This window comes from Dermacentor andersoni, chromosome 6 (assembly GCF_023375885.2).
Source record: "Dermacentor andersoni chromosome 6, qqDerAnde1_hic_scaffold, whole genome shotgun sequence".
Lineage (NCBI taxonomy): Eukaryota > Metazoa > Arthropoda > Arachnida > Ixodida > Ixodidae > Dermacentor > Dermacentor andersoni.
In genome coordinates this window covers 64,996,865-65,024,430 of record NC_092819.1, presented here as the reverse complement: position 1 = coordinate 65,024,430, position 27,566 = coordinate 64,996,865, and the positions used below count along the sequence as shown (strand labels likewise).

The 27,566-nt window shown below is 41.6% G+C and overlaps 1 protein-coding gene across 1 annotated transcript in view; it reads left to right on the top strand.

The window, feature by feature from the left end:
- Nucleotides 1-26,634, top strand: part of Orc3 (origin recognition complex subunit 3) — a 35,253-nt gene extending 8,619 nt beyond the window's left edge. The window contains exons 7-19 of the mRNA XM_050171521.3: nt 1,155-1,314; nt 6,246-6,359; nt 8,886-9,019; nt 9,153-9,195; nt 10,605-10,718; nt 10,829-10,908; nt 13,134-13,282; nt 14,282-14,373; nt 17,078-17,166; nt 19,939-20,077; nt 23,558-23,677; nt 23,766-23,827; nt 26,484-26,634. Of these exons, the coding sequence (XP_050027478.1) occupies nt 1,155-1,314; nt 6,246-6,359; nt 8,886-9,019; nt 9,153-9,195; nt 10,605-10,718; nt 10,829-10,908; nt 13,134-13,282; nt 14,282-14,373; nt 17,078-17,166; nt 19,939-20,077; nt 23,558-23,677; nt 23,766-23,827; nt 26,484-26,589 (1,402 nt within the window). The 3' untranslated portion in view covers nt 26,590-26,634. The remainder of the gene's footprint in view (nt 1-1,154; nt 1,315-6,245; nt 6,360-8,885; nt 9,020-9,152; nt 9,196-10,604; nt 10,719-10,828; nt 10,909-13,133; nt 13,283-14,281; nt 14,374-17,077; nt 17,167-19,938; nt 20,078-23,557; nt 23,678-23,765; nt 23,828-26,483) is intronic.
- Nucleotides 26,635-27,566: the final 932 nt, after the last annotated feature.

Here is a 27,566-nt window from a genome sequence, read left to right as displayed (position 1 = left end):
TGTGAGCGATGTTGTGAGCTTGGTTCTACTGAATGTACACTTTATGGCTGGCTCATAGAAGGTGCCACACTTATACAAATAAACATGACAGGGGGACAGGAAGACTTGGCAGGAAAGAGTTCTTCTGTAGAAAAATCAAATCAATTTAGTCAAATTGAATTTTCTATCATGGTGAAATGCGGCCTAATTAACTTTTTACTTTCACTGATTAACTGCAACCTACCAATTATAGGCAGGACACATTATGTCATGGGAGCTGGTACTGAATTCTCACTGTAGTGCAAATCCTGTTCTACATCTATGTAATCTTCTTGTTTGGAAACCTGTGTTCATAGTAGAAGTGACACTGTGGACATTTTTGGTACACTTTAGCTTCACTTAATTCTATTTGCTTTTAGTAGCTCTTTAATATGTGTGCAACATACTGAACTCATCCCTGTTTTTGTAAACTGTGTCTTCATTGTTTTCTTTCTGGTGCCATTTAATACAATTTGTTGAAAATTTAGTTTTTGCATATGTCTTGCATTGCACAGCAGCAATACAATCAGACAGCAGTGTCTCATTTCTCAGTGAGTTTTTTTTTGTGTATGCATGTGTGGAATATGTGAAAGCTCTGAGAAATAACATGGTTATCGGAACAAACTTCACTTATTTAATGTGCACTGTACTTGGAAAGCACTCAACCATTTTAGATATCTGCATGTTGTAAATCATTGCTGCCAAACGCAACAAAGGGCTAACATGTTACACGACCACACGGTGAACCCACCAGCTAGCCAGATGTTTGTCTTCCAATACTTTTTTCTTGCATACTGCACGCACTAACTGATATTGCAGCACAAGTCTGATGATAAATGAGTTAAGATATTTGCAGGATATTTCAAAACGTCATTATTTTTGTTAATGCTTGTGATTCTGAAGCATTACCTTGGCATGCGTATTTGTAGCAGCAGTTCTTGAACTTTCTTCCCCCCATTGTTACAGCTGACCCGTATGTTGTTTTCCGTGCAGAGATGTATTTTTTTTTTTTTTTGTACATTGCGATGCACTAGTGGCATTATTCATCTTACTGTGTGACCAAATGGCTGTTGAGTGCTGCAAGTATCTGTGAAGCCTGAAACTGTCTTGCTTGTTGCATGCCCCTTTTCTTTCAGCAAATATCTGGAGAAGCTGCCTATAGTTCTAATCTTTGGTGTTTCAACAACTGTAATGGCAATACACAACATGATCCCACAGAGTGCCTCATCATGCCTGGCCATTGAGACATTTTTTCCCATGCCTGTCACGGAGTACTTGAGTCAAGTTTTCGAGAAGGTAAAGTGGCTGCATTCAGCTTACCACTCTTTCTTTTGTATTTTGGTTTTCTTAATCGGCAGTGGTTAGACTAATGCTAGGTTCACATTCATGACAATTTGGTCTTGTTTGGCATGCCATTTCTCAGAGGAAGACCTTTGCGCGAGTAAATGGGTGAAAAAAAAAAAAAAGGTGTTCTGTCTCTATCTCTCTTTTTCTTCTTACCCGTAACTGTGCTACAATCGTCCTTTTAGAAAAAAGTGCATGATTCTTTACAGTGGCTTGCATGTCAATTTCAACAACGTACAAAATATATTTTGCCTGCCAGATACTATATCTAGAGGAGTGCTAGCTTGTTGGTGTTACGATTTTGCACCAAGATTGCATTTTTGTTGTCTCATTTAGCAGTTAAGCATGTGATGTTAGCATTTGCCAGATTTACTCGTGAATGGTAGAAAAATATGTGTGCACATTTTAATCTCAATAAAGGGGACTCTGACACAATTGAACTCAATGTCATGGCCTGTTTGAATGTTTGTGCTGCTGCTGCTGCTCTGAGGGTTACTTATTTTGTATATGTGATTGCAGATGGGAACACTATTCCACTTCGCTGGTTCAGCTTGCATTGTTGACAGCTATGTGCTAGATGCACTGATGGCAGATGTTTTTCACTTTATGGTGACATTACAGTAAGAGCTGCTATGGGCTCTTGACTTACTTGGATGTGTCCAGAGTCATTGGAGGTGGCAAGGTGTTTCATAACAAGTTCAGGATGTACATGTTTGCGCTGGCACACATAATGCATACTGGAGAACTACCACTGCTGGGTAGCAGTGCACATTTATGTGTGCCTTATGCATCAAGAAATTAATTACCCCAGAGCCATTAAAGCCACCTGCTGCTTGTGTGTAGCTTCACGTGGTTGTGATTAACAAAATTATTGGGCCCCTTGGTTCCCGTTCTTTTCGTAGCAAATGCATGTGATTTACAATGCTGGCATTGACCGTAGGACTAGCGTCCGCATGGACCATTGGTCTATGTTGCACGATCTGGCCGCTCACCACAGAATCATTAGATTGTATCCTTAACAGGCCTTGAAAGTGAACAACACACTAGAATGAGTGCAATGCCTTTCTAAGGACTCCGTATTAACGCGTGTAAGACCCGCACTTCTTTTTTTCGCGATTGTATGCAAGGTGCAAGCCTTACATGAGGCAGGCTTATGAGTGCTTACTGAAGCCTCACACTGTGCTCAGACTGCTATTCAGAATAGTGCAACCACTCGTGGCTGGCTATAAACACCTTTAATCAATCATCCTCATGGATTCTGCTGCCCTCGTCATTTGATAAGCTGTCGTCATCAGCATTCTCCGAAGCTGGTTGTCCCCTGTACTGTCCAGTTCTGTTTGAGATTGCTGTCACCTTGAAGCTCTTGATGACGGCATGAAACAAAATCACACATGCCATGTGTTCTACATCCATGGGCACACCTTTTGCAGCAACGCCCTCTTCGTGCACCTGAAAGCACAATGCAGCTAATAACAAACTGCAGCACAGCTGATGCTGTTAAAGCGTGCTTAACCTGTATCACATGATCCGGTGTAGTACTTAAAATGATGCTAATGTGGGCAGGACAGTAACTTGTGCCATCTAGTAGCAGCATCAGTTAGACGCAAGCACTGTGCGAGGCTTAACAAAACTTTCTTTCCGAAAAATTTGCGCTCCAAAGCGAGAGCCTTACATGAGGGCGGCACCTTACGCTGTTAAATATGATATATCCCTGAATAATCTTTTTTGAAAGAACCCATTCTGCAAGTACAAATATATTGGTACAGTGTTAGCTTTCCCTGTTCCCCCACAACTCATCCCCTTGGCTCAGGTGGCACCAATAACAATGCCCTGTCTCTATTTCTCCTTCCTCCCTTCATTCCACGGTGCACTCATAGTAACCCTTCAAAACTGTTGTCTGGCAAAGGTGCCTGAGGGCAACGAAGGAGCAGTGACAAGACTGATGGGACACATTAAAAACTGCAGCATTTTCATTCTCAAAGAGAGAGAGAGAGAAATGTGGGAAAGGGCACGCATTTACCCAGTGGGTAGTCTCCATGGGCCATAATGCTTTATATAATGTCATCACTGCTCTTCCCTAAGGTGGAAAAAGCGTAGTTTAAAAAATCTGCAGGAAAGAGCAAGGGATTTGTAGCATGAGGTTGTAGGTATTCCTTGCTGCACGCAGTGTTTGGGGGTGGAAGTACTGCGCCAATTGCACCGTCACGCATCAAACCATTGAGCAGTGCCAACCGGCGGCAAAACATTAATTTCGTATGAAGTTGCCAAATTTAGCAGGATATGTGTGTTCAATGGCAACCGCAAAGCCATACACATGCCTTGGCTATCGTCTAGTCCTGCAATCCAAGCCTAAGTAATCTGTTTCAGCGTCGTCTTTGGAGTGTGGATGTGTTTGGTGGCATAATTGTAACTAGGCGGCAAGAAAATGAAAACTGTTTTGTGCTATGCAACGCGTTACAAATGTTTTATATAAGTGTTATGTGTTTGCGTATACGCGGACCAGCTAAATACAATTTGAACTGGCACTCATTTCGTGGGGCAGTCAGCAAGGAAAGTGTTGCTGAATGACTAGGTTCATACAGTTTGCGCAGCGTGTAGCTCATCAGGTTCACTATACATTTTGGCACTTGCTTTTGCACTCTATTGGTACATCTACGTCAATTAATGGTTGAACACCATGCATGTGACATTCTAGATCTATTTCGCATGTGCACCACATCTGGTTACTGAGATGATAGTGCGGCATGCCGACAAATGACCTGCTTGCTTTCGTGAAACTTGTTGGTCAGAAAAATCCAATGGCAATCGCAATATTCACTCAAATTTGTACTCGGGCTATACTATTTCCTGCCCAGCCACACCACACAAAATCAGGCTCTTGCTGCCACAGAACGCAAGCCAAGGATGTAAAGTTTCGTATGTAGTCAACGTTAGCAGCCGAATTGTGGTCTAATTAAACATTCGCCGAAACCACAAGCTTCCGAAATTGTGTTGGCAGCAATGATGTTCACGACGCAACTTGCACAGGTTGAGTACAAAAATTTTTTAAATCCATTATTCAGCACACGAAACATTGGTTACCGTTTTTCATTGGCTTTGTGGCGCCTGTGGTGGAACCACGCGTAAGCCTGAATAATCGAGATTATTCAAAATACTGGTGGACGATGCAGACCGGAAAGTCAGCGCATATTTTTATCCCTTTATTGTTTTCAAAATATCTTGGAGCTTTTTATCGGTAAGTGATTTGAAATACTGGCAAACGTGCAATGACCAGTATATCACTTCACATTTATTGTGCAGTATTCTGCTATCTTAACCGAAGGTCGCCAAGAATTAAAAATTACGAGAGGGCACTATGTGAGTGGCGTTCACTGTACCTTGATGGGTGTTGTTCATGGTGGCCACTGTGAATATTTCTCGTTCATTGTGCACAAGTATGTTTAATAAGCTAAATTTATAAATTTACATAATCGAGATGTCAATGAAAAAGTTATGGATGATGTTGACAAAGGACCAATAACAGTATTTAGAAAAATGAAAAATTCGTGATGACGAGTTTTTAACGAGTTTTTAATGAGAAAGAAAGCCTGTAAAACAAAATAAATTTTAGAAGGAGGCGCTGTGACTGCTGCAACACTTTTGCACACCAAAGATTGCATCAATCTTTATGCAAACCTCTTGTCCCCTGGGAACAAGCTGCCGCGCATTTTTCTCGCCGTGTCAGAAAGTTTTGGCGCGCATCTTTGGTGCCTATCAAACGCGAAGTAGCGGGATCTTATAACGATTCACTTTCTGAACCGTTACGAGCCTGCGATCTAGGTTCGCATGTTTCTAATATACACACTGTACTAGCTGATGAACCTACATCTGAGACCACTTATATTACTGGTGCTGGTAGACATTGTCGTGAGGATGTAAAAAACAAAACAAAAAGAAAACATTGCAGGCTTTCTTTTTTTTTTTTCTCTTTTTTTCTTTTAAAGAAAGAACCACATAAGACCTAGGTCGCTAATATGCAGTTGTCAGTAATTTCTCGACGTATTCCAGAACCTTTGCATTGCCTCTTTATTGAATAAGTAAGGTAATAAATGTTAGTTCATTAAAATTAAATACTAGTTTCTTGTTTATTAAAAAAGATGACTCAACTTGCATTAACACAAGTCAAGTGGGTGCTTTCATGGAATGCCCTCGGTTATTTTTTTCTTGGACGCGTTCAGTTGGCACATCCGGTATGTAACTTAATGGTGGTTTTTGAGAAACCCGTAGGGGTTTCCTTTGCAGCTTCATGGTGGATGTCAGGTGGATGACATTTTTTTTCCTGTCATGAATTTTTCTTGCCTTTCGGGCTTCCGCTGAACTGATCTGTTGTAACCTAATAGTGTTCTACAAAGTCAAATAAGGAGCACATTTTCTTCATATGCGTGTATTTCACTCATGTTGACCTTTACCAAGCTGCTCCAAAATGCCTATTTACTGCTCCAAAACAGGCAATTCGTGCTCCAAACGTGCTCCAAAGTGCCAGATTTGCTGCTCCCAGAGCTGCTCCAAAACTTCCTTGGCCGCTTCCATCCCTGAGTGTTAATAGCATAGCATGGTGGCATCGTCTACAGATAAACGTTTTTTTACCGTGGACAAGAAATGTTTTAGTGCCACTTTAAGTTGCAGCGAGTGAGAAGCATAAGTATCCTTTTTATTTACAACCACATGGAAGTCAATGAAGTCCAGGAAATCAACTGCCTTTTTTAATTAAAGAATTGGTTCTATGCAGTGCAACTTATTGTTTATGGTGCCGATATCTCTCACCACAAACAACTTTGGTGCATTATGGTAGCCACCTGTGTTGTGCATATATACTACTGTGCTCAAGCATGATGCTTTTATAGGTCCTTTTAGAGCCGTCCATCTCCTTCAAGCTAGGCCATGCTGTCTTCCAGTTTATTGTGGACGTCGTGCTGTTTCACGACTTTTCCCTAACAAACCTGCTTCAGATGTTGAAGGCAAGTTCTCTCTTTTTGTCACAATGTGTTCAGAATCACTTGTGTGATTATAACTGCAATGCACACACTTAAATATTTTGCTCTTTTACAGCAAATAGCGCTTAGGTGCCCATTATGGACTGTTTCCTCTGTGCATAGCTAACTAGTGTAACCAGTGTGGGGATTGGCCCTGGTCCTCACGATTGGACAGTAATAGTAGATTACATATGCATGTTGAAAGTGAAATGAATTGCCAGTTTTCTCGCACTCATAGTCTAAGTTTGATAATTTAAAAGTATTTTGGCAAGGGCATGCAAAAAGGTTGAGCTGCAAGCACAACTTTTATTATAGCATCCCAGTCTATACATATTTATATGGCTCCCTAAACATGATTGCACAGTATTGGAGTCCAAAATAACTGCTTACTGTGCATGACTCTGTAAGCACTGATGTTTGTATAGATCTGTTCTTTATTTCTTTATAATGTGCTCTTGCCTAATGACGACAGTCATTATCTGTCTGGTAGGACAGATACATTCTTGGTGCTTTCCTGTCGGGAATGCTATGGAATTGTTTGATGTACAGCAGCCTTGGCAGTAAAGCAGCAGGAATAGACATTTGAAAGAAGATGCCCACAAGAATGATGTTCATCCTTGTGTGACGAGAGTAAATTTGAGTAGCTGTAACATTTTCAACATTGCAGCACACCTTCAGAAGTAAGCAGTCTAGTATAAACTGGCAAATACCCCACTCTTATGTTGAAAGGATTAAATGTTTCAGTTAGAGGTAGGCGAATATAAATTTTTTTTTAAATACGAATAAGTATTGAATATTGAGTAGTCAAGCACCAACATATATTTACAGCTGGAATACATATTTCAGTATAACTAGGTACCACACCTTTACTGAATAGTGTAAAAAAAAAGGCAGCTAACTATCAGGAACAAATGATCTGTTTTATACACAAGATCACTAATTGTCATTAAAAAAACTGCACGAATAGCTCCTCAACGTATTTAGAGCACGGTTACAAACAAGCTTTTCAAGGATGAATGGCCACTGTATGACTAGCTTTTGAACAATGTTAAAGAAGTGGTCGCCGAAAAAAGACCAAAAGTTGTGAAAAATTACAAAAAAAAAGCTGCTGATGTACTTGTGTGCCGTAAATGCATGTAAATGGACCCATTGTGAGGAAAACATCGCTGGTCTTAACGTAAAAGGCAAAACTGCTACACGGCTAACTTCCAAAAAGACAAAAACAAAAGCTACATACAAAAATCACTGTTGTCGTGCAGGCTTCTGCCACGAAGCTGAAAACAAAGCTTGCATTACCCATTTTGTATGTGCATTGCTTTGAAATGTTTTGTTGTTCTTTCATTTCTGATAATTTACAATACTTTGTTTAGCAGACAGAATACAGTAGCAAGGCTTTAATAGTAAGTTGTTGTGCAATACTTTGTTAGTTTCCAGTATTTGAATACCTAATAGTTTCATTTTGAATACAAATAGGCAGTGTGTAATATTATATTCATATTTTAATATTTGCCCACCCCTAGTTTCAATATTGAGACTACTTTTGAAACTTTCACCGGCTACTATGCTACAGAATAACCTTAATTTCTTGAGCATCAAGCTCTCTTGGGCATTATGTCCTTAGCTCTAAATGAAGTGTTTTGCCCTAGTGTTTTGGAAATAGATTGGGGGTTTAATAAAGTGGCACAGTCAACAGGAGGAAGTTGCTGGTGGTTGTGTTGAAGACAGTGACCTAGCCAGAAACATTTTTTTTTTTTTTTTTTTTTCAGGGAAGTGGGGTCTTGCAGTTGTCTGGGGGATAAGGGTGGATGCATGTGGGTGTAGCATATTGTTTTATACCAGGTACAGTTTAAAAAATATTTAGTGCGGAGGGCACATGCCTGATGTGTGCCCCATCCCTGGTTGAATGTTGTTTATTAGCTGCAGTACGTCATATAAAAGGCATGCATATAAAGGCACAAAAGTTGACACATTTGTACAGGGCCACATGGGAATACATGTGCTAATTCTTACTATTTACTGTCACTAGTATGTTGTCATCCACCCGAGTGCAGCATTAAGCTACAGAGGAAATCTGTGTGGATTTTTCCGAAGGAAATTTCGCAGTTGAAGAAATATTTTTCCTATTTGTGAAACTTTCCTCGCCTTGTGAATTTCTGCAGAATTAATTTTTTATGTTCAGTGTTCGTGCACTGTAGGCAGTCTATTAATTTGGCTTCACTCTGTGTTGTGCTAGCCTCCTGGTTTGTTCGGATCGTAGATCAACCACCCCAGAAAGCTGTCGGTCCCAGGTTCTACTCCCAGAACGGGAGGAATTTTTCTACAACTTCAAAGCTTTCTCATAAATTTGTATGTGTTTCCTTTTATAGCTTTACGATACTCTTAGCTAGACCACATGTTTTTCTATTTTGTAGAACTTGCTCAGCCTTGCAGTTTCCTGGAGAACTGTAACATTGCCGTAATTGTATTGCAGCAATATGGATTCGCAATAGGCTTTTCCTAACTGTTTTTCAGATGTGCATGTTTGAGCATTTTTATCATAATCCTGCTTCCCACCTCTGCTGCTGCCAAGAAGAGCTGAAAGATGTCCTTCAGGGCATGTCGCAGATGGAAATGAATGATGTCCTTGGCCAGCCATCATACCAGAGGTACTGCACGACACCACTTCAGTCATTTCATGTGCAGTTGACTGTGGAATTGACACTCAAGATGTGCACTTCGTGTGCTTGGCACTGATTCATAGATTATTATACATGTTTGTGAGCATTTTCTTTATTGCAGGTACTTGATGAACAACAAGGTTTCATCAGAAGTAGCATCCAAGGCAAGTGACATTTTGCTGACTCTGTACCTTGCATTCAATAATACGAAAGGGTATTCTAGCATATTCTCTTTGTGGCAAAAGTTATGAGGGTAGTAATGAGCTGCGAAGATTCGCGAAAAAAAGGCCTTACTAGGCAGACTTGCCCCTGGTCAATAGCAATGAAATTTTTGGACACGTCCATGTGATAGTGTAGGCACACAGAGCAGTCTCCACGCAAAATGTTGTGTTTGATAAACGAGTCGCTGAATCACGAAAGAATTACAGAAACGGGTGTTTCTGACACCAAAACTGACTTGGAAAAAAGAAAGAAAGAAAGAAAGAAAGACACCATTGCCGCTTGCTGGATGTGATGCATTTCTCAGACCACGCAACTTCTTGGCATGACCTTTGAGATTAAGCAACGTCTGCAGCTGCCTGCAAACACAGCGAAAAATCTCAGAGGCAACATGCTGTGACTTGCATCATCGCTGCTAACCACTAGGTGCACGCATTTTCTGCTTAGGCGCTATTAAAGAGCTGCTGATAGGAAAATTACACAATTACCTGCCCAGCAGCCTTGCCAAGATTGCTTCGGTAGTATGTGCTACTCATTTATTACCAATTTAGCCAAAGTGAAATTTCACTGCACTTGGCCTTTAAAGGGGCCCTGAACCACCCCTTGGGCTTGGTGAAATAACATAGTCTGCAGGTAGCACGCGCTGCTGCGAACACTTCAGCCAAGTTTTGCTGTCGTACACGGTGCATGGAACTCTCAAGCGGAGCGCGAAGTCACCCTTCTCTCAAATGCTCTCTTTTCAAGAGAAGCCTTCTCCTCATTCTCTCCTGAATACTTTATTTATAATAAAGTGGATTCCCATACGTGGCTGCTATAGGTAGCTGTGGTTTGATACATAGTATTAGTACTGCGGCCACTGCGAGGTGCCGCCACAGGTTCACTGGTTAAGTGCACTGCGGCTCGCTGAGGACAACCACGTTTGGCTTATATTTAGTGCGTCGTAGGCACCAAAATGTTAACATACAAAATTAAATTTGAACTGCACGCCATGGTGACATCTAGAAAGTGGAGCGTTGTGGGCACGCCCCACTTCGCCGTAGCCTTCGCAGGGCAAGGCATTGAAGAAGGAGCATTGTAGGCACACCCCACTCACCCATTGCTTTCGCAGTGCAAGGCATTGAAGGAACAGGAGCACAGCGAAGGCCATGTTTGATTGCCAATAACTCCGCTTCTGTGTAACGCATTGAAGTACTTTTTGTGTGCAAAGTATTTCTGAAATAGCCTATTTTCACTTCAAATACCTTTCTCCACTTCGATTAAAGCGGTTCAGGGTCCCTTTAATATAATCAATATCTTGAGAAAATATTTTATCTCACTCTGCACCTGACAGGTTTGTGTCCTTTTGGTTTCTCAGAGAATTTGTAGAATGGTGAAGGATTTGCACAGCCACCACAAGAACAGTCTGCTGTTACTTCATGTGTTGTATGAGTTTGCCAAAAAGCTCCCTGGCTGCTCCCTTGGAAATCATGTAAGCTGTTCAGAGTCTGTGAATTCCAATCAAGAACTGTTTGCTCTGATAAACTTCACTTGTGAGCTGCTTGTTTTTTCTTTTCTTCTCTTTTTTTTGTATTGTTTCAGCTTCGGGAAGTCTACATGACATTTCTTCAGGCACCTGTGTGCGAGACTGAAGAGTTTAGCAAGTTGGTCAAGCTGATTCGGTAATTTTTTTTTCTTGATTCATTGTCATGAAGTAGATAGATGATTGTATGAGGCTGTGCTTTGCATTAATTTACGCACAATTCTACAATGCTGCTGTGTGAAGAATCTCATTTGTGTTTTTGTGGTGTTTGCATTTTAAAACCAATATGTAGCCTCCACATCCAATACCACATGATGATATGGGATCCTACACATTCTACATCAATTAAAATAAAGAAACACATCTGGCAATTGGCACGACCACCTTTTCAGGTGAATTACTTGAACAGGCAGACATTACAAACATGAAAAATAGTGAATCTTTATAAACTTAATCAACAGAGTATTGCTAGCCAACATTTTAACTATTCATTGAAACGACTGAGTCAGGTATGAAAATGAAATGTCTCACTAGAATGTGCCACTTTGATGTTTTCAGGCGCAAGTGCCCATTTTAGGGAACGCTTACTAGCTAGGTTTGAGGTAATGATAGAAAGACATAAGTTTTAATGCACGAAAGTAAACCTGAATATTTACAATTTATGTGCACAAATGTGCACATACATAGTACTCCAGTGGCTGCTAGGTAAATTATGGAGAGCAAGGAACGAATTATGGTTCTTTGTTTTTGTTGTACTTTTTTGCATTAGTAGTGGGAAAGTGCCTTTATTTCATCTTACTGATGTGGCAGAGTTGTCTGTGGTCAGTGACTTGTGCTGACTTTTCTTCAAACTGCCACAACTTAACTGTGCTGTTGTCATTAAAATGCTAACGATGCCACTGGGATTGGTACAGTTATCTTGTGAAGATTAAGAAACAGGCGAAACTCTGACTTTGCGAGTCTTTGTTTTTTGTTGTTTAAGTACCTAGACACACAATGTGCATAATTGTGTGCTGAGTGTTTCAAGTGCTGATAAGCTACTGAGGATAAACACCGTGACATTTTAGTATAAGAGAGAATGAAGACCAACTTTCGACCCTCTAGGGTTGGACAAGTGGCTGAGGCATTGTGTTGCACAGTGTTATGTTGTGGTTTTGATTGAAATGGTTGCTTACCTTTGGGTGAACGCAAAATTGGTTGTGTACCATGTTTTTAGTGCACATTGAAGAACCACAGGTAGCTGAAATTAATGTGGAGCTCTCCACTGCTGTTTCTCTCATCGCTCCTGTGATGCTTTAGATCCGTGATGTTGATTAGCCCTTGGGCTAAACTTTGGGACATCTTACCACATCGCATCACATCACCCACAAGATTTAATTTGCATAAGCAGCTTGTTCATTTTCACTTATTTAGCTTATAAAAGGAACTCCTATGCTAGTGTAGAATGTTTTTTTTTTGCACATGTTTGTTAATCTATTCTGTCCTGCCATTTCCTGCCTATATGAACATAGGTTGTTATATACCATAAAGAAACAATAGAGATTGATTGGTTTATTGAACAAGAAACAGCTACACAGTAGTTAGAGCACTCATAAGAGTGTTCGTGCCATCTCTAACACATGACACATTACCAATGACGACGGCTCGGACGGAGAGCTGTTTGTAAAATAAAATTCATCCCTCTCTTGTCGCAGCTGTGCAACTACGACACCTACTTCTGCCATTGAAGGAGCATCATGCACGCAAGCCTAGCATTAGGCGACACGATAGTCTTGCAGAGAAGGCAAATGTCAGGGGATGAGAGAGTCTAGTGTCTTCTAAGGTAGCACATTGGGCTAGTGTCTTCACAATTGTTTCAGGTCAATCATTCTATCAATCAATACATCTAGAACTTCTCTTTATGAATTCTCTGCCCATACTACTGTGCCCCATGATATCATAGTGACTGCTGATTTCATATTTAGTTATGCAGTTTCGCTCATTCTTGCACTAGGAAAGGCGGTAAACTGTAAAACTGAACTTTCATTACTTTATAATAGTGTTCTCTGACAAAAAAGAAAGAAAAATCGATCATCTAGCCTCGGGCAGTCGATGCCAAAATCTACGACATCATGGGTAGCGGTTGGTGCAGAAATTTTGCACTAGGGCTATTGCCTGTTCTTTGTTTAGACTTTTTAAAAACATTTTTAGCATAATGAACCTCTGTTTACAGAAAGAATAATGTTTGCAACTTCGTAACTGTAATTTACTGATCTAGCATTACTTAGCATTTTTATGTAGTGTGATTGTGTTTGTTTAACATTCCAATTCACGCAGTGTCCTCGCAGTTTTCATATGGGTGATGTACATACTTTATATTTACAGTGTAATGTCCATTGACGAGTTACAGAAGAGGATTGGTGATGCTTTGTCGATTCTTGAGTCTCATAAAGACCTCTCACAGGCTCCTACAAGCATTGCTGAGCTGAAAACCCACCTTGTGGAATATATCAAAAAATTCACAGCTTTGACTGGTATGTGTTTGTGTGTGACTGGCACAACTGAGCGTTTTGTGTATGTTTCTGAATTGAATTTTTTGAAGTGAAACTTTCTTTGTGAAGCCAGACGGGTTTTGATGCTGTTATGGTTGGGCTGTGGAGAAGTGAGGTGGAAAAGAAGTTGCCTGGGGTGCGGCAGGTGAGAGGAGGGTAATGTGAAGAGAATCGGGGTATGTGTAGGCTGTGGCGCTGATTGGTTGGTTGCACCAATAATGTCGCCATCTCTGCTGTGGCAGATGCACATCTGTGCTCATTCGTGGCAGGAAGGAAAAGTCTCAAGTGGCATGTGTTATACCGATGCTCTGATTTGATGCCTGTGTAACACTACAATGATGGCACCAAATGTAGTGGCTTACCAATGAAAAGTGATGCAGCATCGGAAGCTGATTTAAGCAAAAGACAAAAAGGCAGCTAGTGGCGAGAGGCAGCAGTTATGTACAGGTTTTCGAAAACCAGCCCCAGTTTGTACCCTATTGGAGGTGCTTTGGATACCTCAACAAGCTTCCTCAGTATTTCTACAGTGTCTGTGCAGTTTTATTCTTGGGCATTGTGCATGTTATGCATGTTATGGTTTTATGCAAGGTGTTGTTTCTTTACTTAAGCAGTACTGCATTCTCCCAAACACTTCATTGAGCATTTTGAACTGTCAGGCTAGATGGCTCACGAAATAAAAGAAAGCCCTAATTGAGATGAGGACAATATACTGTACATATCTTGGTCATTTTTTCTTGAATATGTCCAGTGCTACCATAAAATATGAATGTGGCTCATTTATTTTTGCTTGTTTGTGGTTATGAATACAATTGATGTCAGTTTACTTTGAAGCCTTCATTAACCTGCTGTCATGCATGTAATGTGCACTTATGCATACAGAAATATAACGCAGACGTACATCTTTTGGTCTTCCAGACTTGAATACTTCGGAAATTATGTTCCCGATATGCATGTTTTATTGTTTCGTTTTTGTTCTCCAAGGTGACATTTCTGAAGCACAGGATGCGAGTGAAACAGCAGAGCCAGTTGTCTTGGAATGGGGGAAGCTGAGGAGCAGGTCACAGTTTCAAGAGGTTAGGGCTTCTCATGGCATGACGATAGCTGTCTGCTGTCTCGTTACAATATATTTATTTAATATTGAATGGCGATAGCCATTCTATGTATTACAAGAACACCTTTTCCTTAGAGCTTCCATTTGGTCATCACAAAGTGCTGCTGAGCAGAAAAAAAGCTATAATCTTTGGGCCGAGTTTAATCTCATTACTTTTTGGTTATGAGAAATGCACTTTAACCATTATTTAACCTTTAACTACTGGAGGTGACAGAATAGTAGTACATAGCATGTTATGCAGCTTGAACCACATACGACAAGGCAATTAGGTGCACCACTTTGTATGAGGACTAGAGCACAGTGTGCAAGCCTTGAAAGGCTATGCACTGCAGTGAAAAGTCAGCTCTGAATAAATGTTCCACTCTGCTCCTACTTCGCAGAGGATTAGCCCAGTCGTGTGTGCAACAAGATTTGTTGCATGCATAATAATAAACGTGAAGCACTTGTCACAGGGAATGTCAGTGGGTGGGCAGTCCCTAGGCATCATGATGTGGTGTCAACACATTGTAATGACATAAATGCTTTGCAAAGTGCTTGTGAAAACAAAGAAATGGTGGTTTCCTTTGGTTGCTGTTTCCCCTTGTTTGTGCTTGTAAGCAAAGGGTCTCCTAGCTTTTCTAGCTTTCTGCTTGTACTACAGTAGACTTCCGTTAATTCTACTCAGGTAATTTGGTTTTTCAGTTGATTTGATCCCGATTGAAGATCTTGGCTGCCGTCCATACATTTCTATGTGAACAAATTTTAATTTAGATCCTGAAATTAGCCTTCACTGGATAATTCGAACTTGGCCAGTCATTACACAGGTGCCCGACACCAGTGGGGACTGTAGCGGTGACTCCATTAGCGGCAGCGGCAGTCTTGGCAGAACTTAGGGTTTAGTGAATATGTTGAAGACATGTCATCTCCCATATTTTTGACCTGCTCCAATAAGATTTTAAAGTGCAAATGCTTTTAGTTCGCAATGAATTATTACAGTATTACCCATTTCTAGCAAGCACGTTCTTTTTCTCATTAAAATTCATCCAAAAATTGCTTGAGAGGTGCAATCCAGTATGAAGTTAAAACCAAAACCACATTTATGGCGTGTGTAGCAACCTACCGTCGGTGCCAACATAGGTTTTGGGATTGTTGCAGAGTCATTTGATAAATGCAGATTATAAAATGCGCTGTGGAACATATGGAGGACGGCATGTTGAGGTTCTACATAAACAGCGATTAAGTACTGTCTGAGAGGGTGAAGACGGACATTAAATAAGTTTTAATTGTGCGAAGGTAAAATTCGTTGCTTTCATCTTTGTCTTAGTGCCAGAATAAAGTGTGCTACGTTCTTATTGAAAAAAAGAAAAATGGGTGCACGTTTGATTTTTTTTTGTTTTTGTTTAGGAGTGCTATTGTCATGTTTACGTTAGTTTCTAATTTGAATCCATAGAAAGGGAATGCACATTCGATTTGTGGACAAGTTAGAATTGGGGCAAATACTGCCAAATGAATCAACGGTGTGTTTTGGTGTTTTTTCTGCCTTTCGTTTAATCGACCAACTTTTCTGTCATGCCTAAGTCAACTTAATGAATGTGTACTGTATCATGCTCATTATGAGTTACATTACAGTAGCCCATCGCCCACGGAGCTCCGAGGCTGTACGGCATTGCAAACATCAGAAAATTTGGTGAACTAAATGGCATTGCGATTGATAGTAACAGCCCCATTTACAAGAATAATGGCAGGTAGCTTGCATTTTTCCTAGTGAAAGAAAAATGGCAGGTGTATACCGTGTTACAACTCCTATCGAGCACGATAGAACATGTCTGAAATGAAATACTAAGACTCGAATGAAATAATCAAAACCTTTTTTTAGTAACATGTTTCTAGAGTTCTCAACTGTATGCTCAAGCTAAAGTTATAAATTCCATTCATGGTAGTCATGTAAGGGTGTACTTAATGTATGAAACGACCCTGGATTTAACATACTTTACATTTGTGCATGTAACACAGCTCTGCATATAACTGTGCTTCAAATTACAGCCTATCAGGTAAGGGGGAAAATAAGTCTGCTAGTGTAACTTACTGAAATAAGCACCGTTCTGGTCATTATGAAAACCACCTCGCGTGCCTATTAGCTTAAAGCAGATGTCCAGAAACATTATTGCTTTGCATGTTTCATCTCATCTTGGCTTATGTCTTTTCAAGCTGATTAATCATGTGTTATCACCAATCGCCCACTATTGTGTTTCCGCCATCACCACTTTTGCTGCTGCTGTCTATTGAAGTGCAGAGTGGCTTCACGGCAGTGCATGCTGTACTGCTGTGTAGTTGCATTGCAAGTGGAATTGTGCGTGCAACTTGCACTCCTACTTGATACTTAAACCTCTCAAACTTTATGTTGGTTTCATGCACCATAATATACCGCACAAGGAAATCAACTTTCTAACTTCAAATGGCGCTCTAACTTCTTTTTGATTGTGTTTCTGCTTGGAAATTAATAAACAGAGTGCATGTTTTGTGATGATTAAACATAAAAATACAACTTTCCTTGCTGAAGAAATGGCACACGCTGGAGGTGCTCTGGCCAGTGTGAAATTTGACTCGGTTGCAGCACAATGCGTGTGGCTTGTGGGAAACAGAACATTTTTACAGAGCTTTTGTATACCTGGCTTCTTTGTTAACAGAAACTGAAAAGTCTTACGAAGACAAAGCGAGTGTCTCCCTTTGAAGCATTGAGAGACGAATTTTCAAGCTTCTTTTCTGAAGCATTTAGGTAAGATCGTTTGAAGAAAATAGTACTGTTTGGTGCCTTACTTGTCTTTTACTGCAAAATAGAGTGCATGGTCCAGGAGATTCTTTAGGCCTTCATGGCTTGCTTGAATTTATATGGTGTGACATTTGACTTTCATTCATTCTATTGTAACAGGCATATGAAACTGATTTTTAATTGTGGGAAGTTTGAATGAAAGAAATATTAAGAAAGCATGGGCTCTTCGCGAGTCTCTTGATTGTGGTTCAATAAAAAGGAAGATTGAATTAACTTATACCAAATTAACCGAAGTTGACAGTACCATGAACAAAGTGCTATGTCTTCACAGCCATCACAGAATTTTCTTTTACTCAATGGTTTAAATACTGTAAAGAGAGGAAAGTTTATGGTTAGTGATATTTTGAGAAGGTTGCAAACATGGCATGGGAGTCCGTTTCAATCTGCCATTGAGATTTGTACCAGGCATGCCATAAACTCCTGCACATAATACAGGGTTTTCTTTTTTTCTAAATATCAGCGCTTCAAATTTGCTTTTCATGCTATGGTCAGGTACCAATGTTTCTTTAGTTGCTTTTTAAGTGTTTCATCTTTTGGTATTACGAAACAATGTTTTATGGCCATAGTGTCCGTGTCTAAAATGACCAGATTATTTCAGCACTTCTTTTTGGTTTGTGTGTGTGTGTGTGTGTGTGTGTGTGTGTGTGTGAGAGAGAGAGAGAGAGAGACCAAGAAACTGTCTTTTGACACATTATGCAAGGATATGCATATTTTCTTTTTTTCCTTTTTGTGGCTCAAGAACTGCCCCTTGTATTATTATTAGAATTGGATTACAAATGAGGGTTTATTGTATATGCATGTCTGAGCTTCAGAGCCATTTCTGACGTGGCTGTGGCGATTTAAGCTCCTTGTTTTGGCGCTATGGTCGTGCCCCTTTAGAGGACACGAACATAGCGGAATTAAGGGCAGAGAGCAAGGTACAAACTCGGACAATGTGCCACTTGGTTGCCCCTAAAGGGGCTGTTACAGAGAAAAAAAAAAAAGAGTGAAAGATAGAAAAAATGGCAGTGGTGATGCCTACAATGTCATCAAGTGGGATGCCTCCGTAAAATAGCATAGAGAAGTTGTAGGTATGAATCATGGCGTCATTTGGAACTGTTACTCAAAAGCCACCAGCATTTGCAACATTCACTCTCAAATACTTGCTCGGCCCAGTCAAGCCAATAGCAGACTATACATCACAATAGTGTCACAATACCATGCTATGATTGGGCTCGCGCTTTCCAGCCTTTGTTTTCTTCCTTGCTAATTTGTGGGAGAAAGTGTTTAAAGGAGAGATGTTTTCAGTTTCCACACATGTTGATTTTCATACGTTCCACCTCATGGGCCATGTTCTGGCTGATTCTAATGAAGAGGAGCAGTTCATTCATTCCCTAGGACTTGCTCCAGTTTCGTATACTGTCTGGCCCTAGTGTCGCAGCACTTCTGCAGGCCATCTAGCGGCCTTAGAATACTGGGGCATACGCAGAGACCTTGGGTTCAGTCCAGACCTTCCTAACTGCGATGGGGATGTAGTGGCATTCTAAAGGAAGGCAGTCAAGGGTGGGAGAACTTAGTTTTACTGCAACACCTGCTACAAGCAGCTTTTGCAGCTACACGGAACTTCAGCTCTCCAAGTTCAGGAGGCTGCAACTGGTGACAGCTTTCTCTTTTTTTTTTTCATATAGGGACAGGTTATGGTTACAATTTAGTACTGTATGTGAAATCGTATTGTATGAGAAATTTGTATGATAGTCGTTTGTGCGAATTTTGAAGGAGGAGGTCCGCTGCATCACCTATTACAGGGCCGAAGGCTTCCATGCTAACTATATAAAGGAGCTCATGGACAAAGATGCAGATTCCACGATGCCTAAACAGAGGCGCACAGAGTGGTGCAACTTCGTTCACAAAGTTCTTAGTGATGAAATCCAGGCGCGGCCTCCCATAGGCGTACATGGTGTCATTATCCAGGTCAACAAGCGCCTCACGCATGAAAAAGAGGAAAGATAACCAGCGCCACCTTCTGGCAGGAGACAATGCATTCCTAGCCAACAAAACTACAACAGAGATGCATACAGGGGGCTGTGGTTGTTCACCATGATGTATGGCTGCTCCAAAGTGCTCAGAAATTTGTATTTCTCTGCTCCCAAAAAATTGCTCCAAACTTCACTTTGTCAGTGGAAGCCCTGCATGTGTACTTAGTATGTATGCTGCAATATTAAGTTGGGGAAAGGCAGGTCTAAGTCTTCTAGACACTGCAGCAGCAGGTTATATAGTATCTCCAACCTCATAAGCCTCAGACAATTCGGTAAAATTAAACATACCATAGAATTGGAGCGAAGACCACTGACGCATCTTGGCTAGTGCCTCGTAGCCAAACATGGTTGGGATGTGCCCAAATCTAATACTGAACATCTTCCACGAGACATGCCGGGGATGGGAGCGACAACGATCAGCTGGTTTTATGAAGCTACATGTGAAAGTGAATTGATGTGAATGTGCTGTAGGTGCTTAGCATTAGCGGTCTGTACACGAACGTTGCCTAAACCTTGCTCGGTTTTGGACTGGTGCTTCCCACGACTGTGAATATGCAGTGCTTGCCACTACGCTCGTCTCATAGCCTAGCACTTGGCTTTAGAGTGTCTCTACAGTTATGAAATAGGGATACAACTGCTTTTTAGTTAATACAGCACATCAACATTAAACTTTTATTTTTGGGGGGATATTACTTTTGTTTAGCGATCTGAAGCCACCGGCAAGCATGCCTCTTCATGAAGTACTCTACTATAATGACGCAGCGGCACTGAAGCAGTACTTCACACCATCTCCGAGGACAGTCCTACATGCTGCATTGGCTAGGCCTCAAACAATACTTAAGGTAAGATTTTAATTTGGTCAATTAACCCGTTACCCATTACTACACTCACCAGCACAACAACGCTGTAAGTTCTGGACTGTGATGGCCGTAGACTATCTAACACGCTGCGCGTAGACAGCCTGTCTACCATCGAGGACTGCTGCTGAAGTCGTCGATTTCTTTCTATGCAACATTTTCTTACACCACGGCGCTCCGCACGTTCTCCTAAGTGACTGCAGCAAAGGCTTCTTCTCTTCTATGCTTATCGAAGTTCTGTGCTCCTCAAACACAATTCACAAAACAACTTCCATTTACCATCTGCAGACCAACAGCTTGACGGAGTGGTTTCATTGTACCCTCTCCGACATGATTGCAACATACATCTGCCCCGACCGCACGAACTGAGATGCAAGTCTGCTGTTCGTGACATTTGCCTATAACACGGCTATGCGACGTACCACCGACTTCTCACCTTTTTCCTTGTCTGTGGCTGCTCATCAAGTTTCCTTCTTGACATATCATTCCTTTAGACTCCTGTAACCCCAGCAGCTCCTTTCTCGGAGCAGTTTCTGTCTTGCCTCGCGGACTGCCGTCACCTTACCCGCCTTAACACCGGTATCTCCCAGGGTGCCCGCAAGTCACGTTAGGACTCGACTCACCATGCTGTGACTTTTTCTCCAGGCAACAAAGTTCTTCTTGGGACTCCTGTGTGCGTTCCCGGCTTATGTAAAAAATTGTTCACGCGTTTTATTCGATCTTACACAGTCATTGAGCAGGCATCACCTGTCAATTACTGTGTCTCGCCCCTTAGAACGCCGTCCGATCCCCATTGCTGTGGGACAGAGATAGTGCATGTCTCTTGTTTAAAACCATATACAGTGAAACCTCGTTAAACTGTAGTTGTCTGGAGCTCGGAAAAAGTATGTACTAAACGGCAGTACTGTTTAACCGAAATAGCACGAGATTGCCCACTTACCTGTCGAAAACGGAACATGGAACTCGGAGAGAGTGCGATGAAAGGGGAAAAAAGCATGCAGTATTTATTCAATTTGCACGACAAAAGTGTTAATTTCGTTTGATGCCACAGCGGCCTAGCATGACAACAGCGGCCTCAAACTGACTGAAGCTGCTTGCCAGCTTTTCAGCCAGCCCCCTCTTCTCGGCAAACACTTGCATGGCAGATTCCTCGTTGGCATTACGTATTCTCCGTGCACGCGCGCGGTAGTACTGCAGAAGTCCCGGGGTGCCTTTTTCATTGCCGGGTGATTGCATCCATGAGGCTGACGTAACGCGCAGCTTCTGCTACTGTCAGGCCTGAATCGCCTATACTGTCAATTTCCGTGTCCTCGTCACTGTCGCTAGTCGACACTTTGGCAACAACAGAGGCAACGATGGTGAAAAGCCAAACCTCGTAGCCGACATCTCTTTGCGGTCGCAGCTGTGCTGCCAAGCAACTTCTTCGCATTCCAAATGCCACACACCAAAGTCAACAGCAGATCCCTGTTGCGTGCCAGCGCCGACTTCTTCGTGTCACGTTCGATAGTACAAACAATGTCTAATTTTTCTTCTATGCTGAGCACCTGACGTCTTTCTTATTCGAGCTTCGGCATGACGCCACAACGCTCTCTGGCACAGCGCTGAAATGATGATGTTGACGTGGCCTCACGTGCAAACACACAGGGCGCTTGGAGGCTGTTGTTCCAATCCCTGAGGCTTGTTGTTCTGCCGGGCCGCCCAATGGAGACGACGCACCAGCATGTTAGTGTGGCGAAAAGTGGAAACAGTATGTGTTAACCGACACGTACACAATACGCTGGAACGGTTTATGGGGATACAAAACACATTATGCTCAATGGCCGCTGAGTTGGGGATTTGACTTTACTACTTTAAAACGAAACTACTGTTTAAGCGGGTACGGTTTAACAAGGTTTTACTGTAGTAGATTCATTTCATAATACTTCCACGCGGCCAGGTGGCCGCTTCCACAGCGAGAGGGAATTAGTGTGAGTGCAACACATGCCTGGCTTTCAACTTCATCATCTCCACATATCATCTTCCATTGTACATCTTGTTCTGTGTATATCATCACCAGCTTCACAGCTTGATCCTCGTGGTGGCTACACGAGCTCGGCTGGAATGAAGCGGTTCCTTGCAATGTACACAGTAACACTCAGAAGAAGTGCACTGATCCAAACACCCTTCTTGATTGATGTCATCTATCAGCCAGTTGCAGCCATCTATAGGAATCTTGCATATAACGAGATATGGAAGTCGCCGGCAGCTTCGAGACGGGTGAAGAGAAGGCCTCGTTTGAAAAGAAGGTGTTTGAGAAAAAGTAGACTTAATGCTCCGCTTGTGAGCTCCAAGCGCTGTGCACAACTGCACATTATTTGCTGAGATGTTTACAGAAGCGCTTGCTATCCGTGGACTCTTTTTTCACCAAGTCTGAAAGGTGGTTCAGGACCCTTTTAAGCTTTCCATGAATGAGTGCATAATGCTTATCGAACCTGGAGAACTCATGACAATTGACGAAGCATGACAGTAAAACGTGCAGTCAAGTCAAGCACGTCAAAAAAAGACCCAAACAGAAATGCGTGAGTGGTGTCTGCTCTTCTGTCAACTACATGTATTGATAGTCCCCGAACCGCCACCATTCCGAGTGACAGTGCCGTCATGATTTTGACAGCGGCCCTTCCATCAACTACTGAAAACTCCCATGTTCTCCGTGTGTGCAGTAAAAGTTAAAAAGAAAATCAAGAAATTGTTTCAAATAAGCGTGCAGCATAGTCGAATGCTACGGGTAGAGCTATAGAGCAAACAAAATTGTAACCATGTTGTAGCAACCTTGATGTCCCATTTCTCTTGCCTTTATTTCAGTTTCATGCTTTGGTTTCAATTGTAAGCTGAACCCTCCACTTCGAATTTTCAAATTAGCAAACATAGGTTGCCTTGAAATCATGTAAATATGGTAATGTGTCGTTGCAGTTGTACAATGAAAATAGCACTGCTGCCATTTCTAGTGCGACTTGCCAAGGTCATGTTGTATTTGTGTGATATGTGCCCAGCCTGTGAGAATGGAAAGTACTAGCTAATGTAAAGTACTAGCTAATGTAATAGCACTAGTTGAGCATATATACCTTTCTTCTTCCTGGTGGCTTCTGTTTCCAGTTTCAAATCTGCATTCAAGCTTTCAGCAGTACAGTCGTGAGGATGAGTGTGTCTAAAACACTAGGCTGACTAGTACATGTGTCATTGGTTCGGGATACCATGTGATTACTACCCATGATTTCTGTGATGTCACATGCCGCATGAAGCCATGCTGCACTTGGTGCATGTTTGGTTTAGTTGATTGAAAGGACGGTGTAATTACTTTTAAAGAAAAAAAATTCTCATTTGAGCACCCCTTTAACGGAGATTAACTGTTCTGGGCTGCACATATTTCTTTGTAAATATCTCGCTTTCATTTCTGTTTTCTTTTTCCTTCTTTTTGCATACTGTCAGTGCGAATGCTGCAGAAACACGAGCAGTTGTAACATCTCTGCATCACTTCCTGACCTGAGCATCAGCTACAAGTTGCACTTGGAGGGTGGAAAACTGATAAACTTGTATGACATGATGCAGGTGCGTTAACGTGGAATCAAAGCCCCAACTTTCAGCTGACGTATAATGAGCTGCTCCTCTGCGTGCTGCTTTTTTTTTTTTTTTGCAGTCTTTCAAATCTGTTAAATCTGGAGAAAAGAAGCTGTCAGCACAAGAGGAAAAAATCACCGAGTATCCTTTCGTGTCCACGTGTTCGCAAACTGTCGCCAAACATGATGACATTGAACTGGTGTTGAATTTAAACTGGCAAGTGGTTAGCCCTTGTTAACAAGCCCAAAACAAGCAGAATATTTCATGTGAATATTATTGAACCTGTTGTGCTTACTTGATTTAAAACGGCAATTCTTCAATTGCATTGTCACACATGTATTGGGGATGGGTGTAATTGCTAAAAGAATTATGGGAAAATTGATCATATACTGGAATTAACATTGCCACATTGCATTAAGCAGTGACGCTGATGTCACATGTGTCTCTCTTCGTGTTTCTAGCAAGGTTTGCAGATTTTAATGAACACTTCAATTGAGGCCATCTGAATTCTTTATTTGTGTGAGTATTGTGCAAGCTGGCTTGTCCATAATTTACGCAATTTACTTTCCTAGTGGTTCTTTCTGAAAGCTTTTAAAGGCATTGTTCTGCAAGTAACTCAGAGTGAATGTCTAACTATTACTCTGGAAGTAAATAAAGGACATAAGGGGGCAGGAAATTCAAGTACGGTTCCTCTTGCATGACCCATTGAGCACAATAAAACCTGTTAGTACGAAATGAAAGCACTTCTAACAGACAAGACAAAATTATAATGGGCTACTAGTCACAAACTTGGTGTCACTGTTCATAGCTGTATCTGTTTACTAGGTTATGTTTTAAAATATTCGTTCTAGGTGTGTTGTTACAAATTATCACTGGGATTGCCTTGTTGCTACGGTAACCTTATAAGTAGAGACTGGATTACAGGCAAATGCCTATTTGTTCTCATGTGCTCAGACCCCACGTTATTGGTAATTGAGCATAAATTATAGGTTGAGAAGTGCTTTTATGCTGTGTTATTTTGCCTATAAATGCCTATTTCCATCCTTTGTGCTATTTTTTGCTTTTAGCACCTGAAAATTTTTTGGGGGGGGTCAGACTTCTCGTTTTGAAAACACATTCGGTTACTTCTTTCCACACGACTTGGCAGCATTGGCAGATACTGTTACTAATGGCAATGCGCCTTGCAATGTGGCCTAGCAAATAAGCGTTTGTGCTGTCAACCTTAAATGAGCCTTTGAGGACCCCTCACCATCTGACACTGGTTAGAAATGCCAGAGGAAAAGATTACTAGAAGCCTCCTTTTTCGTCAGTGGACACACAACTCTATGTTGCACTGCAGGCGGGGATTTGGGAGAAAAAGGCACAGCATTTTCAAAAGGTTGTACTGTACACTGTTGAATATAGATTGCGCAGTGCGCTTGTTAGGCAGAAGGCTGTAAAGTCTGTTGGAAGTGCCATGGACTGTTGCTACGTGGTCCCCTTTTTTGATACCTCTATTCCGTCGGTTGTTGTACAAACAAACCAGCCAATGGCGCCTCATCTAAACGCTGCCTCTCGCCAGCTCTTTTTATTTAAATAAGTGTATGTAAGGAGGTACATGCTCTTGTGCTCCAAAGTATGATGAAAAAGAGAAACATTTTGCAAAGCATAAGGACATAGCTATTATAAAAAAACCATTCAAGAAGAGTTCTTGCGAAAAATTAACGAATTGTGACACTGCTAGGGCAACATAACACAAGTATAATGCATCCCATGTGTGCCACAGCAGCTGTCGCAAAAGCTTGTGCAATGTTGCAGTCTGTCTAAAACATTGGCTTTTTTTCCTGTTCAGTTAAATTCCAGAGGTACACACAAGCAAACGCTAAAGAGTCGCAGAGAGCATGAAGCGAACATACATATGGAAATTCAGCACTATTTAACACTTCTTTTCGTACGAGAAGGTTTGTTGACTTCAATCTATTAGGCATAGATTTTAGCATTTCTCATTAATGGTTTGGCACCTTTCCTGGTCTGTTTTGTGTTTTCCATGCTTGTGGCCACTGGATGCGCCAGTGTAAGCAGGAGAGTTTGTCTATTAAATATACACCACCTGCTGATAGTCTCAGAACAAATGTATTAAGTCTGTGAACTGCAGTACATGGATTGATAAAAAGTGGTTTCTCACATGACCAAAAAAGCTTCATGAAGCAATGTGTTGCAAAATATGGTTGCTGCATTTCAGACCTCATAAACAAGCCAAAGGCAGAAGTTGGCATGTTTCAAGCATGTCTATCTTGCCACAATGCCCCAAGTTCCAGAAAATACTTTGAAATCCGTGTCGTCACACTCAAGTACTGGATGACATTAGCGTAGCGTGAAGGCACAATCACAAAGAAGACTCACTTCACAGGCGCTTGTGGCATGTGTCTTTGTAATTGTGCCTTTGCGCTACAATATGTTATTCAGTAAATGCCAACTATAGTCCAACAAGTCCTCCTGAGGTACTGGAGTTAAGGTTTCAACATGAGATTCAATAAGTGTACACTTAGCCTCTGTTTTCTCTTCTAGTAATTAGCTTCTTATCATGGCATTAGCAAAAACAGAATTTTGAGAAAATACTTTATCAGTCTAATTGAATTTAGTGCATCTCTTTAGTGTCCTTTTAAGGGTGGCCGTGAAGTGCTTGGTTTAGTATGATTTCTGTGATTGCATTTGTGGCAATGTTTTGTACACTCGAGTTCACAAATAAGTGTTTGCCCTTGCTGACAATGTGGTGTATGCCCTTGCTTTTAGTTGACACCTTGACAGTTTGCTGCAGAGCCCAATTTTTTCGATCAATAGCTGAACTTCAGTTCTTGGGCCTTGTGAAGCCAACCCTAAGGAAGACAGACCACGTGCAACGTATGACGTGGGGATTCTGCTGATGTTATGTGCCAAGGTTGTTGTTGATAAACATTTGTATTATATTACACCATCTCTCTTATATGTTATGCCTCTTTATATCCTGTTTATATTGTGCCATACTTCTTGTTTTGTCATAATTAATTGTTTGTCATTTGATGCTCCGTAACCTCTCACAGTTTATACTGTGTCTATGAGCATGGAAATTACCCGCTGCACTAGCTTCTGATACAACGATGGCTGCGCACACTTCGACCCTGTGCACATTTGCTGCTTAGTACCTTGCACGTTGACAAGGCAGCGCGGCCTTCTACAGCGGTACAGTCATTATAGCGACACTAAAGGTTACTAAGGCGACGTGGACTGTTTGAATACCATTCTGGAAACTTTGCAGTGCTTCTTTTGTGCAAATACTTAGCTTACTAGAAAATTTGATCTGAAGGATCCGAATAGCTTTATCACAACACAAAAACACATGGCCATGGAGGAACCGAGCCAAGACAGATTCGCCGCTGAAGCTGTTTTTGGTCAAGTGACATAGGCCGTTCTGGCATCCCGCGACATCAGATGCTCGAGGAATTCTCTGCTACTTGCAGTTTGTGCGAATTTCGCGAGCCAGCAAAACTAGCGCAGCACTACGCAATAACGAAACTACTGAAACATGAAAACGCGAGCGGCGCGCAGTCGAGCGAAAACGAAACCTTTCGACCGCCCGCGTCGTTGTCAAGGGTAATCTCACTTTCTTCTTTCTAAAGATGAAATAGAACTAGACAAGTAGCACTTTATTTCGTCTTATAATGCAATACAATGATGATTTTTTTTATAACGAGTGGTTGAGTACTAATGACAGTTTAAATGAAGAGTGCCTTCGTCATCGGGCACGTACTTGAATGTCCCGGGGGCAGCGGGGTGTGGCACTTGCGGAGGCGCTGTACGTTTGCGCGCATGCGCGAGTAAGAGCGGGTGTGAGAGAGAAAATGTGGCGGCATTTCCTCCTTGA